Source organism: Battus philenor, unplaced genomic scaffold (assembly GCF_028537555.1).
Source record: "Battus philenor isolate CCGP_79_NKW_IND1 unplaced genomic scaffold, ilBatPhil1.0.hap1 SCAF_4, whole genome shotgun sequence".
NCBI lineage: Eukaryota > Metazoa > Arthropoda > Insecta > Lepidoptera > Papilionidae > Battus > Battus philenor.
In genome coordinates this window covers 9333265-9350123 of record NW_027181704.1, presented here as the reverse complement: position 1 = coordinate 9350123, position 16859 = coordinate 9333265, and the positions used below count along the sequence as shown (strand labels likewise).

The following is a 16859-nucleotide window of genomic DNA, read 5'->3' as shown; positions in this document are numbered from 1 at the left end:
TTATCGAATACTGCCCAGCCGAGTTGGTTTCGACGATTGACCTCCTCGAAATTAAACTCGCCTATTTTGTCTCCAGTACGTACGAATCAACAACTTATAAAAATCGAGTCTGCTACTGATTTTTGAGTGGTATTAATCTGATCATTTGATATAGTTTTTTTTTTAATCAAAGTTCATTTTAAGAATGCGAAGCATTGAAGACCTTGCCAAGACTTAGAAGTCGGCAAATCGAAGGCGACTATGTATTTGCAGCTGATGTAGATGCCGAATCCATGCCATCCCAAGTGCTTGATGGCGGTAGTGAATTTCGTAGAGATAACGTCCCTATGTTTCTCTCCCCTTTTTCAATGGGATTTCTTCGTGGTCTGCTCCTATACTCTATCTAGTTAATATATAAAAACTTCAAAACCTCGCTAAACCGATTGTCGTTTCAGTATCGCCAAAGAAACTCAACATCGCCAATTTTTCAAAGAAATCAAGGGCTGAATTTCAAAATCGAAGATTTTCTTCATACTCCCCACATAGACACACATAGACTTAATAGAATATTATTTATTTACTTACACGGATTGTATAACAGGATTTCAACAACAGAATACAAGTACAGTTTTGTATTTTGTACTAATCCAGCCGCCTAGTAAACTGTACATGACGTATAGCTATATGTTTAAGTTTTTTACCAGGGGTAACATGGTTTTATTGTTATTAAATAGCTATAGCGATGAATTTGAATACAGATGTTATAACAACGTTTGTTTCTGTAGGCAGTTTCAAAGGAATTTAAACCGTTATCAAAAAATTAAGAATTAGTATACCTTATATATTTTAATGCATTCTGAGCGAGATAAGTATGGTGAAAATAAACAACATGAAAATTTAATTTTAATTACAAACGTATGATAAAACTTTTGACATCATGAAAAAAGTAAACAATGATTCAAAATTAAATCTTATTATTAATTACAGTTAAAATATATATATATATATTTAAATTTGATCGAGACATAAGAAGTAAACTTTATATAAATAAATTTTCTTATTAACTAGTTATACTTGCGGTTAATCGTGCTATAGTAAGGTATAACACCTTCAACACATTTCAACATTTTGAACAAGTGTAAATATTTTAATACGTTAATATAATTATATTCAAAAAGGTTATGAAAAAAATTGATAAGAAATTTATTGCCTTTGGTTTTATTTATTGTATAGTAATGCAAATATTAGCTCAATATGTGTTCATTGTTTTCCGTATTTACTCAACCCGAATTCTTTGGTGTGTTATCAAGTTAGTGTGTTTAAAAATAATTACAATACTGCGATCTGTTTATCAAGAGTACATTTTTTTTCCAATCATCGAAGCGGATGTTTTCATGTGATAAATTGAGCAGAGTATTTTAACGGAAGCGTGGCCTTTGGATAAGTGGGCACTGAACTATTTTTTGCGCCTACGCAGCTCTGCAGTAAACTATATACAAAGGATGGGTTTTCATTACTTTGTTATAATATTAGACAACAAAACGTTTTATACTACATCACGATACTATCATGTCAAACGTCAACATTCATTGCTCTGCGGATGACTAGGTGACATTTTTTAAGTTATATGGTTTTTAAAACAGAACAGATGGCCGCTGGGGTCAAAGTCTCTGAAGTGGGGACCAATGAGGGATGCTACCCTCTTCCAAACGGTCTTATTGGAAACCTACGGGCGAGGCCGATGTTCAGTGCTGGAGTCTCTGGTTTTGCTATTCTACATAAAAACTTTTGCTCTCCAATGTGTGACGTTTGTGATTTTTTCTTTTTTAAATATTAAAATTGTCTAATTAATTAACGGTGACTAGTCAATCATTTTCATAATGATTTGTTATTAAAAATTAATCGTTCTATTATAATAATTTTAGAAATTACAATTAACAATAGGTAGTTGTAAGTTTTTATTGGGTTTTCGTGCGACCACCCTCTTACGTACATTGTGAAGCAGACGACAAAGTATGACGTAAACAAGCACTATTAATTCATTTGCTACATTCTCCTATTACCTTCAAGGTAACAACATGCGTTAGAAATAACTCCCATCCGTCGATTAGAAATTACGTTGTTTATTTTTATTTTATTTTAACAGCTTTTAAAAGCTTCTAAGAATTAGCTTATCCGTCAATAAAAAAGGTTTAATAACTCTGAATTTTTGTTTTTCTTATTGGAATGCGACTGGTCAATAACTTCCAGTAGTACAGTCTTGAGGATCAGATATTAAATAATAATTAACTTGAATATATTGTGATCAAATAATAAAATGAATCCTTATATTATCATTACATAATTTATTATTCATGAAACCATTGATTTTTGAACAGAATGAACGATACATTAATTGACAAGAAATGAGTGAAATACAATTACAATTTATTGGTTTCCTTATTTCTATATTTGCGACAATGGTAAAACTATTATTTGAAGAAAAAATTAGGAACGCACTTTTGCTAATATAATCGTAAATTAAAAAATAAATTCTTATTTGTTTATACTATCACTGTAACGTAAGTATAAAATGTCTATTATCTTCCGTTGGATGTTTATATTTAGTTTAATGTCCTTGTAATTCGAGGGTATTTTCATTATAATTTTGATTATTAATTAATTAACGTTTACTTGAAGACCAGCATAATTATTACCAGGGATGTGTATGTTTAGATTTGATTTTGAGTTATATGAAACTGATGAAAATATTCATTTTGTTTTACCATTAGTGTGCCTAATTGAAATGAATACATTCCAAATATCACTTTAACGTTTCTTTGCATCTACTACTGTTGTTTAGAAAAAAATCAAGAGTTTATAGTAGATTGAAACGTCTAGAACTTGATTTATTGACCTATTTAATAGGTTGATATTATAATATTGTGCATTTGAAGTTTGCGTTGTTAAAATTCATTTAATAATAGCAACTGTTGAGTTTGAACTATTGTGGTCGGATTTACTACTTATAATTTAAAATAATTGACCATACAAAAGAGCGAGTAAATGCCTGTTTGAATAAAAAAATAATTTGTATTGAGTTGCAATAATTAAACTAATAGTAACATTTACGGTAACTTACTAATAAAGTAATATCGACTAACTTTTAAGTGTAACTGTTTTTTTAATTGTGTGTTAATGAACTTTTGATTTACCAACTTGCCATTGGACTTACGAGTTGAGCGAAAGCTTCGTTGAGTAATGGAACGGAGTGTGACATCGCGTCGCCTGATTGACGTACATACCTCCACCCTCCTGCGCCCCTCCGACTGTCGCTGCCACCCTCTATAAGCGAAATGAATGTGTGTCCTCGATAAGTAAAGCCCATGTGTAGTTTCACTAAATACCTCGCTTATCAGGTCTTTAACGGTCAAGATTATTAAGTTAAAAGTTGTCATTGTCATATTCAACAGCAGTCGACGCGATAATTCAGTCTAAAAATTCAACTTTTCGTGTCTTTATGTCTCTTGTTTAACAGAAAAAACGTAATGATCAAAATGTTTTATTTATATTATATATTTATGCTTATAAAATATTTTTAAGCGTCTTCCGACAACCTTAACCAGTTCATCTTTCGCTCTTGTGGATGGACGACCTACGCTATCACCATGATACTTCTTTCCCAATGCTTTATTGCGCAAATTTTAGTGTCATAGTTTGAAAGATGTTGTAAGTAGGGAAATTATTTGAAAAACTTAAACAAAATTAAAGGCAAGAATTTTTCATTGTAGTGAAAACGCGGTACTTAGAAATATAATATTTGAATAAGATATATGTAATGCATTATTTGCCTATATGAACGTCTTCCTATTATAGCACAAGGGGATTTTAAGTGGAAAAATTTATTTATGACAAAAATTTCGAATATTACAATTAAGAGGTTCCAAACAGAGTTGAATTAACTCTATAAATCGGCCGCTTGATAATAGCTGGGCATTATATAATAGTTAGTTTAGCATTAAATGTAAAACAATAAACGACAATTTTTCTAACTACTACTAATTTGAATAGAGCATGCTACAGGTCAAGGTCTTTGTATTCAGTCGACAATAGTTTAGCGTACGTAAATTATTATTGAACCTAATTTTCAAACGTAATATTTTTAAGAAAGAAATGAGAGTACATTTATTAAAATGAAGTGGATTTATTGGTTCCGATTATGGTGGATTATCAATTTTTATTTATGGTAAAGATAGTAGAGCGCTCTTGATAATTAAGAATCACAGTCTGTATAATCTATCACTATTAAACAATAAATCGTGGCGTCAATTAAAGATAACAGTTGATGACATGTTTCAGTGAATACAATTAAACGTACATTTTAAACATGTGTAAAAAATAACTAATATTAATTATGGATTATTTTTAAGGCTTTGTGTACAACAAATGGAAATACCAGTTAAATTTTGTTAAAAATGTTTACAGCTTTGTAATTGTTTTCCATACGACGATTGCGTAGCTGTGCGTGTAGCTATCACTTATAATGACATGTATTCAAAATGCTATTTAAGAATAGATAAGGAATTAGTCAACTACAAATGATGCAATGTTTAAAAAGGGATATGAGTAAAAACATTTTGTTTTGTTTTATAACATTTTACATGGAAAAACAAAACAGTATGATTGATTTTTAATAAAAATATTTACAAGTGTAGTTGCAAAGCATGTATTGTTGATTACATTATCATGACTTGTAGTGCATGTTGGAGCGTACAACGAGTTACACTAAAAATAATTACAAATCCCAACCATTATCTGTTATCGCTATCACTATCGAAATTCAAACACAAACTCAGTGATAGTGACATTTTGTGAGATGTCATATCAAGCTGTCTCCATAGTGTATTTATTTCTGATTGCGTTATCTGCTAACGATAAATTTGTGCTACAGTATCTAAATTTACATTGACTATTACGATTGAGTATAAGTTTTACATTACTGTTTACGAAAATCTTTTTTATTTTAACCAACGATTGTTAAAACAAACATATTTCCAAATATTTTTTACAATTCAGTTAATATAGACATAGTTTCCTAATATACAAAAGTGAATACTGGACTGCAAATGTCATGTTAAAATGACGTAATCATAATGTTAAGTCTTTACATAGGATATGCTAGGCGGATTTCCAAGAGCACTGAATAACGAAAATAAATACAAGTATCTCCTTCAATCTCCAAAGAGGCTTGTGTTAACGTCCCTTTCCACTGGCAAAAAAAGTACAAAAAGTCATATTTTTATTTCACTATTTGGAAATAATATTAAACTATTTTTATTTACATAACTTTGTTTGTAACATTTTTCACTTGTCGTTTGTAGTAAATATTCTTTCATAATATAAAACAGTCCCTAGAGATGTCGTAAATTCATTATGCCAGTAATTTAATTATGTTAGTGCCGGTCTCGTATTCGCTGAAAAACAGGTGAACGATATATGTTGTTGTGTTTAAACTATTTTCAACAAATGTAAATGAAAAAATAAAAGTACCCAAAGCATTATCGTTGATAAAACATTTATAAAATAATGCACCTTAACTATTCTGTGATAGTTTATTTTTTATTTTTAAAGTATTTCTTGAATTTAATACTTAATAACTAAAATAAAACGGGGAAAAAGACTGGTTAACAAGTAAATAGTTAGAAATAAATAAGTAAAATAATGGTTATTTTTTATTACCTTACCGTTAAAGATGTGTTTGTCGAATCTAGACACACACATATATGCTACTAAAAATAGTTATCGTAGTTCGAAGGCAAGAAATCGTACGCGACGTTTTTTTGAGATAAATTATTAGCAAAGAATATTTATAATACACCAACACGTATCTATGCTATTTAATCTTGGAAGAGATTTTTTGTTCAATTATTTAAAATTGTGTAAATGAACCATTTTTAATTGAAGTTTTCTAATATTTGCGTAATGAAATAATAAAATATTTATAGCAACTAAAACTGTTAAAATTTCAGCACAGTGCGTGCCTTTGTTTCGTATTATCTGGACTCTCTTTCTTTTGCATGGTGTCCGTATGGTGTTATCTTAGTCTGGTGCCGAGGTCATAGCAGTCGCATGCGAGCGCTTTACCAGTCGCGCTTCGGATTGGACATTTCGTCGAAGTACTTGCTGCGGTTTGGTCGCGTCATTACGTTTCCAGTGTATCACGTGTCGCGCAATCAAATACTTGTTAACTTTAATAGTAATTGAAATAGTATTCTCTTTGTTCGTATTTGAACTGATATTACAAAAGGAGTGATTAACAATGTGATTTTAATATGATTTAAACGTTTACAATCTACTTGTATAAAATTATAAAATAGTATTACACATGGTTTTGCGCGAAATGACTCAGTGTTCAGAAAAATTAAATTGTTTACAACAACAGTCGAGGTTATGGAATGCCTGCTTTTGAATATCGTGCAATCGCATAGAAAAAGTTAAAATAGAATGCGACATTGAAGTTCTTTATTATGGTAAAAAAGTTTTGTAGCCAAACGTCTTTGGAGACAGCTATTTGTGTTATGTAAATAGAGCAGTTAGTTTAAACCAACATGATTAGAAGCTGGAGTTCTCGACTATTATTGCTGGCGTGTGGAGTCGTAATATGCGCAATCACACATGCCGCCGATACATCTACAGCGTCACAAACAGGTTTGAACATTATTTCGAATTATAGTTGTAATAAACTCTTAATTTAGAAATTTGCCTTAAATTCTTATTGTTTGTGTTCAGCCACACTAATCAAAGGGTGAGCATTGTAATTTTTTTCCGCCAAAACTCTTACTTTAAAATGTCAGTGAAAATTTCAAAGCTGTGCCTTACTTTTTATAGTTTTTTAATGGAACGTTTTTGTACAACTTCACAATGCGAAAATTAAGCATCCATTAGGAGGCTTAGGAGGAAATATTTATAATGGCCTATATTGCAAATTTAGTTAAAATTGTAAAATAAACAAGCGTCTCAGGTTTAAAAATAGAATGCTGATAGTAGAAGGAATACGCTTAGTAATAACATTGCGGTTTGACTATTGAAAATAATATAGAAATTTCATTCATCATTGTAACTACTGTACATGCTAGTATTGTTTACGTTGGTTGTATAAAAAGTAAAAGCAGAAGGGCGGCTTTGAAATTGCTGATTTTGGCAGTTCATTTTATTCATTAATTACGAAATCACTAAAATAATTAATTTGTTCTCTTTATCTTTGCGGTTGGACTGACACTTTAATATTTTAGTATGCCCACTAATTCATTAATGCTTGGCTGTTGAATTTGTATAAAAATTGTAGAATATGGCATCTTAATAACTAGACTCATGGGAATTTATGAATCGGGGCTTTTTTCGTGCTGTGCAGAACATTGTGCTAACAGTTTGCGCACGTAAGTAAATGTATCTTAATATTTATTAAGGTACTAAACATTTATATATATATATATTTTAATTGAAACCATTCACCCAGTTAAACAAAGCTACCTACTATTTTTTACAATCCTTTTTCTATGTTTACGAACTTTTTGTGGTTTGATTTCATTATCAGAAGTAGGAGTACATCCAAATCGGAAACCTGTGTATTTATATAAAAATAAATAAGGTTAAATAACATTTTATTTATGAATATCTTTTGTTGTTGACAGATCAATTGAATGGTATAGTTTTAGAAGCAACGTATTTTAATTTGTATTTTTCAATGTAATTGGATCCTTCAAATAAACTAAATTCCTAACGACTAATGCATATACCTCAGTGAAAACAAAATAGTGAAGGAGCTAATTTTTTTATAACTTATACATTTTTAGAACTTGGAAAATAATTTGACAATAATTACGTACCTAGGAAATCAAAGAAATGAAAATTGAGAATGATTATGAAGATTTTGTCTTTCCTTTAAGTTCATTGACCTTTTCTACAAAGCGACAGTTTAAAACCTGTTGAAGGCATTACAATACTTTTTTTTTTCTCAGAAAGATAAACTAAATTATACCTGTAATGTTACGCAAATTATGATGAAATACAAATAAAAAGCTTACATTTAAAGTGAAAAATTTTTTTTTAAGTCAATAGCTAAAATTACTAATATTGAAAAAGTATTTATATTAGAAGTATGGGACATCTTATCAAAGTATATATAGCTCGAATTGCACTTGTTTATGTGTATCTAAATATAAGTCACACAACTGTCTGGGATGGGTAAATAATGAATTAAGATGAATCACCGTCGGTGAAAATTCCGTGAACGTTGTAGTAAGGCGGGAGACCCAGCTTCCGACTTCGGCGTCTCGATCGGTGACTCATCGATAGTCTCGGATGAATTCACAATACTTTAGAGAGAATAGTTGAGATGATTCATAACCGTTTAAGCGTTCTAAGAAAACTTTGTTTTACGCTATAGATACTCATAAACACTCACTGAAATTACGAACATTTTTAATATAATTTTATATGGTTGCGTTACTACTGAAGTGGAACATATGTTTTAACGTTTTATACAGAACTCGTTTTTAGTCTTTTCTCATCTATCGGTTGATGAAAAATCTGTGAATATAGTATTTACTATTTAATGGAATTAGGTGTTACCTTGCAGAAGTCCATCCTAAGTAAGAAAAGGACCAATATTTAGCCACTTGCACACATGCAGAGGTAGTCGTGCAACAAAGTGCACCGCCCGCTAGCCCGCTGATAAATGCGGATGCGGCAAACAATGCGAATTACACAACTGCTACCGTCAAATTACTCAACATGTGTTTCACCCCTCCACGGGGCATCTTCAGGAGTTATGTTACACCGATTAGTGCCAAACACAGAGACTCTGTGTCAGAATACAGACCAGGGGCGAGCGCAAGAGGTCCACCGCCAAAGAGGACAGACACGCCATTTCAGCCTACCGCGTGCTCCGCAGTATCGAGGTGAACGCGGTCTCGGCCCAGCTCTTCACGGGGCACAGGGGGTTCTCTGAGTACCTCCATTGGTTCAAGCTCAAGGAGGACCCCTCGTACTTCTGTGAACCGGGCGTGAACCAGACCGTGATCCACCTTGTGGCCCGGTGTCCCGCGTTCGGGGAACTCCGGCACGGCTTCGAGTGCCGGTCGGGCGTTGAAATCAGGGAGGAGACAATAACCTCCCTGATAGGCGGAAAAGAAACCATGAAAGAATTCCTCAGTTATTGCAAAAGAATTATACAATATGCAATAGAAAAAAATAAAAGTTAGGCATCAACAAAAAAGATATGTAAAAATAAATAATATTAAACTGTGATAAAGATAAAGATAAAAATGTTATACAACAAAACTAGAAATTAAGAAAATGTTAAATGAAAAAAGGATGAAAGAATGGTAAAACAGAGCAAAAGGAAAAGAAAGCAGACTTGGTATAAAAGAACGGAATGAAAGATTATGTGAAGAATGAAAGAGAAGAGAATGAAAATAAAATAATTAAGTGAATAAATTAAATGCTAATAAAGTCCCTATCCCACCGTAAATAGGGGTACGAGATTAAAAAAAAGAGGACAGACAACTTTGTTAAAGTCGTCGGAAGATTCTTAATATAGGACCCCTCATATAGATCCTATTGGAAATCTATGGAAAAAGCCTTTGTCCAGCTATGGACGTAGTCCGACTGAAATGATAAAGATGATGTCTGAGTATTATTACAAACATATTTTCAATACCCAAGTCGCTTTTAACTAGGAATTTTTGCTTTTCATATAAATTTCGTACATAATTATATTAGCTACTACATTTTTAATAACCGCACAAAGAAACGTTATGGTTTTCCTTACATTTAAAAATTGAAAGCTAATATCAATAGAACGACTTGCTTATGACGGTCTGCATATACAGGTTTTAACACAGAATCTCAATACCACATTTTTATCAATGAAATTATGGTTGTATAATAAGATTGCAAATTACGTTGGTATTTTTATTAGGTATAATAAAATACACAAATTTGTATTAACGGCATTGCTGTGTAGAGGAAAAACAAGTTAGGAAGGCAGATGTCTCGCAATAGACTATTTTGTTATGCCAAGCACGCGCTAGAAGTGTTTCTATGTTAGAGGACAAATAGATGTTTTTTGATTAACAATTAATCTGTGTTTTTATAAATTCATTTTAATGTAAGTTAGAATTGGATTCAACTTTTGCTGCTATAAAATCATTTAAGAGACAGTAAAATAATGACTGTACTGATTAAGATATTATCCATAGCTGGCTGCATCTTATTTTAGTGATACTGAATTTTTTTAGAACTGGCTAGTTTAAATGTTAAAAATAATGTTTTACAATTCTTAAATACGACATCATTTTTACAAATTGGCGGCAATTTATTTACCGCAATGCTTTTACATGATGCAACGATGTATAGATTACTCACTGGCACTCTTTTACTACTTAGAACTGTACATCATATCAAGTAGATACTTAGTTTAAGTAATGATATTCGAAAAACTTTCAGTGTCGCCTCTCGTATCTTTCAGGCTATTTTTCCAATTCTACTCTTCAAAAAAGCGTGGTTTTATTAATAGTTCAATTTACGAGCAATTCTTTAAAAAAGCGTAATATACCAGTATGATGACACTACATCTGCAGGAGCAACTAGTTATCATAAGGACCAACCTCCGATACAAGGCTGCGATAAAATATTCTAACGGGCTATCTGAAAGTATTTTCTTAAAATTTTTGCAACATTAAACAACGTTGTCATACAAGGGAAAAAAATTATCATCATATCTTTTTATTTTCTGTATCATTTTTTATGAACCGTCCGACGAACAACTTATTAATGTACAAGCTTTACAACAATGTTAACTATTTAGTCGGTGTAGAGAGTAATTCGTTTTTCTGAAAAATCAACATATGTTAAAAAGGTTCTGAATTTAGTATGTATAATGATTTAATTAAAACCCTTAATATTTCTTGCCAGAAAACATCTCCATCAGTAATATATAGAGACACCAATTTTCTAAATAAAAATAATAAAGATAATGTAAGAATAATTTACTCCTGTTATGTTCTATGAAAATTATTTCAAAATTCTGCAGACGGAGGCATTGAAACCATTATCCACTTGCCATTTAACTGTAAATAGTCACGGCATAAAATAAGCGATGCGAGGGAAACAAATTAAACTCAAGAATTAAGATAGCTGATAAAATACAAATGATCTTTTTGAATGCTCGAATATTACATTCGCATCGAACAAATGAAAGGATAATTGTAAATGTATGATCTATTATCTCTGTACAGACTACATCTTTTTTATCCTTAAAATTAATTCGACTGTGTTAAAAAGCGTGATCTGGATGACCCAAAGACTGAAGATTCTCTATTTTACACATATTTCCGTAAATTTTCTTTACATACCGTTATAGACTGCTGAACATAGACCTTCCGCATAGACTTCCAATAGCTCCGAAGCTTTTTGCATCTAGCATTTTCCGATGACCTTAACATATTTGCGTTTACCCATCCGTGGGGTCCACTCCAGATGTTGTTGACTGACTAATAAATAAGTATAGAAATTTTTATAAGTTTACGGAAATTATTAACATAGATCTGAAACAAAATTTAAATTAATTAATATTTTCTTTGGATATATCACCCGTAATAAGGACTTAGTGGAACGTTTGGTTGTGCAAGTCAAAGTGGAAGGTAAGAGATCTCGCGGACGCTCTTCGACAAGATGGATAGATCTCATCAAAACTGCCCCAAAAAGTCTGTAGATGAATACTTTCACTCCACCAAACACCAAGCTACATGGCGAAGCATAGCCAGAGCAACGGGGGCACCAATACCGACCAGGGCATGGCCAAGACTATTCTGACAAGAGTGCTCGAATGAGAAGAGAGAGATTATCTTTGGTTAATAGGTCGATTATTTTGATGTCGTGTAGTGTATTATTTTTGAAATCAACAGTCCAAACTAGATGTTTCAATAAATTTTAAGAAAGACTGTCAACTAAAAAGTTACATGTGAAGGCAGTATGAGTTTTATTCTTCCCACAGAAAACTTGAAACATTTTTCATTCTGAACATAATAAAGAAATAGAAAAGCATCTTTGTCGCATTACCTCCGAAATGTATTGCACGACAATGAATAGATTGATAAATGAGACATTGACAGACCGGCATTATTCGATTATGTGACAAAGAGAAGTAGCTATCAGATAAGACATATGTACATAAAAATTTTAGTTATTTTTTTTCCTATTTAGTTCTGATTTCTGAAAGTTATCAATGCTGTGAAATAATTAATGGAATAATACCAGTTTGAATGTGGTGGTGACATTAAGTTTTGTCACCACTTTATTTAATTTAAATTTTTCATCATTTAAAAATATTGATTGTTTTTGGATGAGAAACCATTACGCTATTTTAAAAGTAAAACAATTTTTTGTTTTTACTAAATATATGCAGTGCATATTAAAGAACAGCCGATGCTATGTGGTGTACAAAATGATTATAAAAACACGCAGGAATAATCGAACACTACAGCCGACTAAATATTGTATGCAGGTTAAAAATGTAAGCTTGATTAATAAGGGTTAAGCGCACCTATGATGAAAAGTGATAAATCGAGCAGTTAAACCGTAGCGGTAGAAGACTGCGACTTGCAATTGTAAGTCGCGTGTTAGATTCCCAGGAAATAATCTTATATAATTTACACTTTGTGCATTAATTATATAGGCACTGCTGCCAAAAAAGCCAGGGGATGGGCAACAGCGTCTTCTCCGTAACATTATACGATACTGCGTTCGCCAACCCGCCTGTCAAGCGTGGCGATAATGGTATATCCCCACATCTTTGGGGTATACCTACGCCATGCAGTGTAAGTTTTAAATGGAGACGAACGAAGGGAGTTGATGATGAATCATTTTTACGGCAATTAAAACCAAATGGTTAAATAACGGTTTTAACATAATAGCGGAAAGTATATTTTGCGCAGCAGCGCATCTTAGATCACAAAATATGGTCATATTGGGAGGAGAAAACCTGCGCTGAATTTCACTGCAATTTGTGTCTCACAAAGCATTCTTAATTATATAATTACAGTAGTTGATAAATACACGAAGGTTAAATACTAATGTAAAAAGCATAGCTTCTTGGTCTTCGGGAAAGTGCAAACCTGTTGTGAAGTATTAAATTCTGTTTTCAAACGGTAATAGAAAATATCGTAAGGAAAGCGGTATTTCTTGATATAAAAATGCGATAGGTTCTTATCCAATCCTCACTGGGCCAATTTTCTCCGTTTCCTGTCGCCAAGAGATAGTTTGTGTTAGCAGTGAGAACAATAAAATGTTAAAAATAGGATAAACAATCTGATTGAAGACTGATTTTTTATCCTTATCCTATAACTTCAATAAAATTTTCAACAAAGTTCAAATACTATTATATATGTAATTTTTTAACAAACAATACAAGTATGTACAATTTATGAAATCACATAATTGTTAACGAAGTTTTAATATTAAATTAATATATAAAATAATTATGATTAAGTAATGAAATTTAATATTTGTAGAATAAAGTAGCTATGGAGAACTTGCATCTAATGTAAATCATATAGGTACTATAAATTAATATTTTTTAATGAAACAAACTCACGGGTAATTAACGTCACAAGCAATGTTCTCGTCTAAATGAATACTGGTGTTCTTTGCATAGCATTGTCGCAAATCGCTTCAATGCCAAGAGTATATAAGGTCAATTGATTAACTTACAATTATTATCAATGAATGTAGTGTCGAAAAGAAATTAGATGTTTTTTGTTCACACCCTAAGTCTCATTAACTCAGCGTACAACGAAATATTTCAGTTAATCTGTAATTCTAGTAATTTGTAAGTGGATACGGTTTCACAATGCAGTCCCAAGTAATGTGTTTAAAATATATTGTAGTAATTTTATGAAGTTCTTTATACAAAAAGTTTAATTATAATCCTATAAAACGATGAAAGATTTTTTATGTTAGGCTTTATTATCGAATATGAACTGCTCTTATCCTGTATTAATGCTATTGTAAAAGTAATCTCAAAACAAAACCTGTCTGATTTTTTGCGGTGGATTCTTTACAGGTTAGGGCACGTTTGGAACCCTCGTAGATCCGAATTGCAGGATGCCATTTTAGGAGAGTTTGCTCTGATTCTAGTTTCTATAAATTTGGGTTTTTTGGTGTTCTTCTCATGACGCAAACAAGTGTTATATGTGTATTGTTAATGTATCCTATGTGAATAATAAATGCATAATTCTACACAAACACTCAAAATTATGTTTGAAACAAATTGTCTAAAATACATGATAGCAGTATTAATTTTAAGGTAATGCTGAAATAAATTACCTAACTTTTTCGTGACACTGATTTCCAATTTAAGTCGATGAATAGACCAACGTAACATTTGAGATAAATAACGGATACAACCCTACTAAACTTTTTACGACGCATGTTTCACGATGGCAATGACATCAATTTGTTTCGTTTTAATCATGATTACAGTTAGTTTTTTTAACAGATCTTTTATAAGTACTTTTTTGTCTCTGACTTGAATGTCAAGGTTTATAAAAAAAAAAGCTGTTATTCCAAATTGATGAAACATGTGTCGAGTAAATTTATCTCCGATTAACTTTGATTACAATTACAAACGTGAATTGATTTTTTAATATAATGTTTGACTGACATCGTCGCAATTCCTTTCTAAGAAGTGCGTTATGAAGTTAGATATTGTCTTTGCGAGCGCTAACAGCTCATTGACCTAACAGTACGGGGTTAATCTTTTGATTAAATTGTCACCATATTAATTGTCACACTAATCTCATAGCAATGTAAACTAATAAGGAACATATATTAATTTGGTAAATTAGTTAGATCATTTAGTTAATTTATGTTGTTTCATTTAATCGAGAATTAAATAGTCATCAATTATTTATCATATACGAATACACAGGCACATAAATCCACAGATTCAAATACATCAAATATATTTACTATTTATAAAAAATAATATGTTTATAGCATGTTAATAACACATAAAGAAATTATATCAATAACAGAATAAGAAACTTAGTTAAAGATTCGCAAAATAATGCCAATGCTACCTAATTTATGGTAATAATAAATAATAAACCAACAATATCAATTATTAATAAAAAAAATAAACGTTAATTACTAAAATGTTGTTATTACGTACGTAATGGCAATATTTAAAATGTGTAAGTTGCTTCATCTATCTTAAATTGACTATAATATGGATATCAGACTGATTTTAACGATTAATCCTTTCAATTAGTTACATATAGGTATCATAGTTTTGTCTATTATGTTTCTTAATTTTTTGTATTTTTTAACATAAATAGCGTTTGCAGACAAGCGTTATTAAATTTATAAATGTATGAAGTAAATAACTTGACTTGCCGTTACACAATAGCACAAGTTATTTTTATTTAAGTTGGGTTTTTATGGCTACTTTTTATTTTTATTCTACCCCAGTTAGAATTAATGTGCTCTTTATCTACAATTAACACCACACTATTCCTCAATGTAATTCCATCGCGTAATTTTAAACACAGTAAAATATTTCATCTGATATGATACAGATTCATTTTATTGTAGATCAAAATATATGTAACTATGAATTTGTAGATAAATTCATCAATTTGTGTGCAAAATCCGCCAGTATTTATTTCATTACTGTACAGGAATTGGTTACATGGTATTAGTATTACGTCATTGTTAGCACCACATACAAAGTAATAGAATTGTTATAGGGCTGTGTTGGGCTGGCGTTTCTCCATTAGAGTTAATGACAATGTTTTGTTATAAACATGGCATGCTGTTTTATTATGAGTGCAAGTCAATTAGAATCTGTCTTACTACTACATTTCACTACCTGTTTATTAGATGTTCTGTATACAATATCAAAGATTTGAGCAATGACATAAAGAGAAAACCATGTAGTATTTTTTTTCAATGATTCTATTGACGCGACTTAAGTCTTCTATCAATAAGCGACCGTTTTTTCTTATAAATAAAAACGCCTTTACAGTAGGTCATCCCCTATCAGTTACTTATTCGATTACCTAATATTATTTTATAAACTATAATCGATTTTGGAAAAATAAGTGTTAATGAGGGAGATAGACGCCCAGTACGTCAGATTATTTATAGGCCTTACAAGAATATTGTGAATACTGCGTCAGGTTATTTAATATTTAATAAGATATACAAAGCTAGTGCGTTTTCTATCTAAACAACTTTTAATGTAACTCGAGCGGAACTGATTACGAATACGCAGAAAGTCGTCCATAATGATAAGTATATTATATTAACTAATTATGATTGCTTTAAATTTAAATAGGTTTTAGTCCTTCCATAGTAGTTATCAGTTAGCGGACGATGACAGAGTCCGTTCAGCGGTACATTGGTTCGTAATATTAAAAAAGTTAAGCGTCAGAAAGCAATTTATTTACAAGTAATTATACATGGGGTGTAGAACACATGTTTTAAAAGTAGAACAAGGTTAGTAAGCCAATTATAAGAATGGGCTATTTTGTATAACTGTGCAAGAATAATTTTGCGGTAGAACAAAGGAACTGTGATAAAATAAATTATTAGGGTACAGAAAAAAAAACATTAAGAATTTCGAATTTTCGAATATGTTTGTGTCTGTATTTTTATCTATAACTATTATCTTAAGTCTTTCGCTATTGGGGCTGTGCTCGGACTTTACTGCGAGGTCGAATCAGAAATGAGAAGATCGCAGAATATATAAAGCCACGGACGTAACTCGAAGAATTACTCGTCTGAAGTGGCAGTGGTTGGAGCCCATTGCATGTGCAACCGATGATTGTTGGGCC

The 16859-nt window shown here is 31.3% G+C and overlaps 1 protein-coding gene across 3 annotated transcripts in view; it reads left to right on the top strand.

Moving 5' to 3' along the window:
• The first annotated feature begins 6140 nt into the window (after positions 1–6140).
• Pvr (PDGF- and VEGF-receptor related) overlaps positions 6141–16859 on the top strand; it is a 32074-nt gene continuing 21355 nt past the window's right edge. For all 3 annotated transcript variants that reach the window (XM_068771678.1, XM_068771676.1, XM_068771677.1), the window contains exon 1: positions 6141–6666. In XM_068771678.1, the coding sequence (XP_068627779.1) occupies positions 6567–6666 (100 nt within the window). In that variant the 5' untranslated portion in view covers positions 6141–6566. The remainder of the gene's footprint in view (positions 6667–16859) is intronic.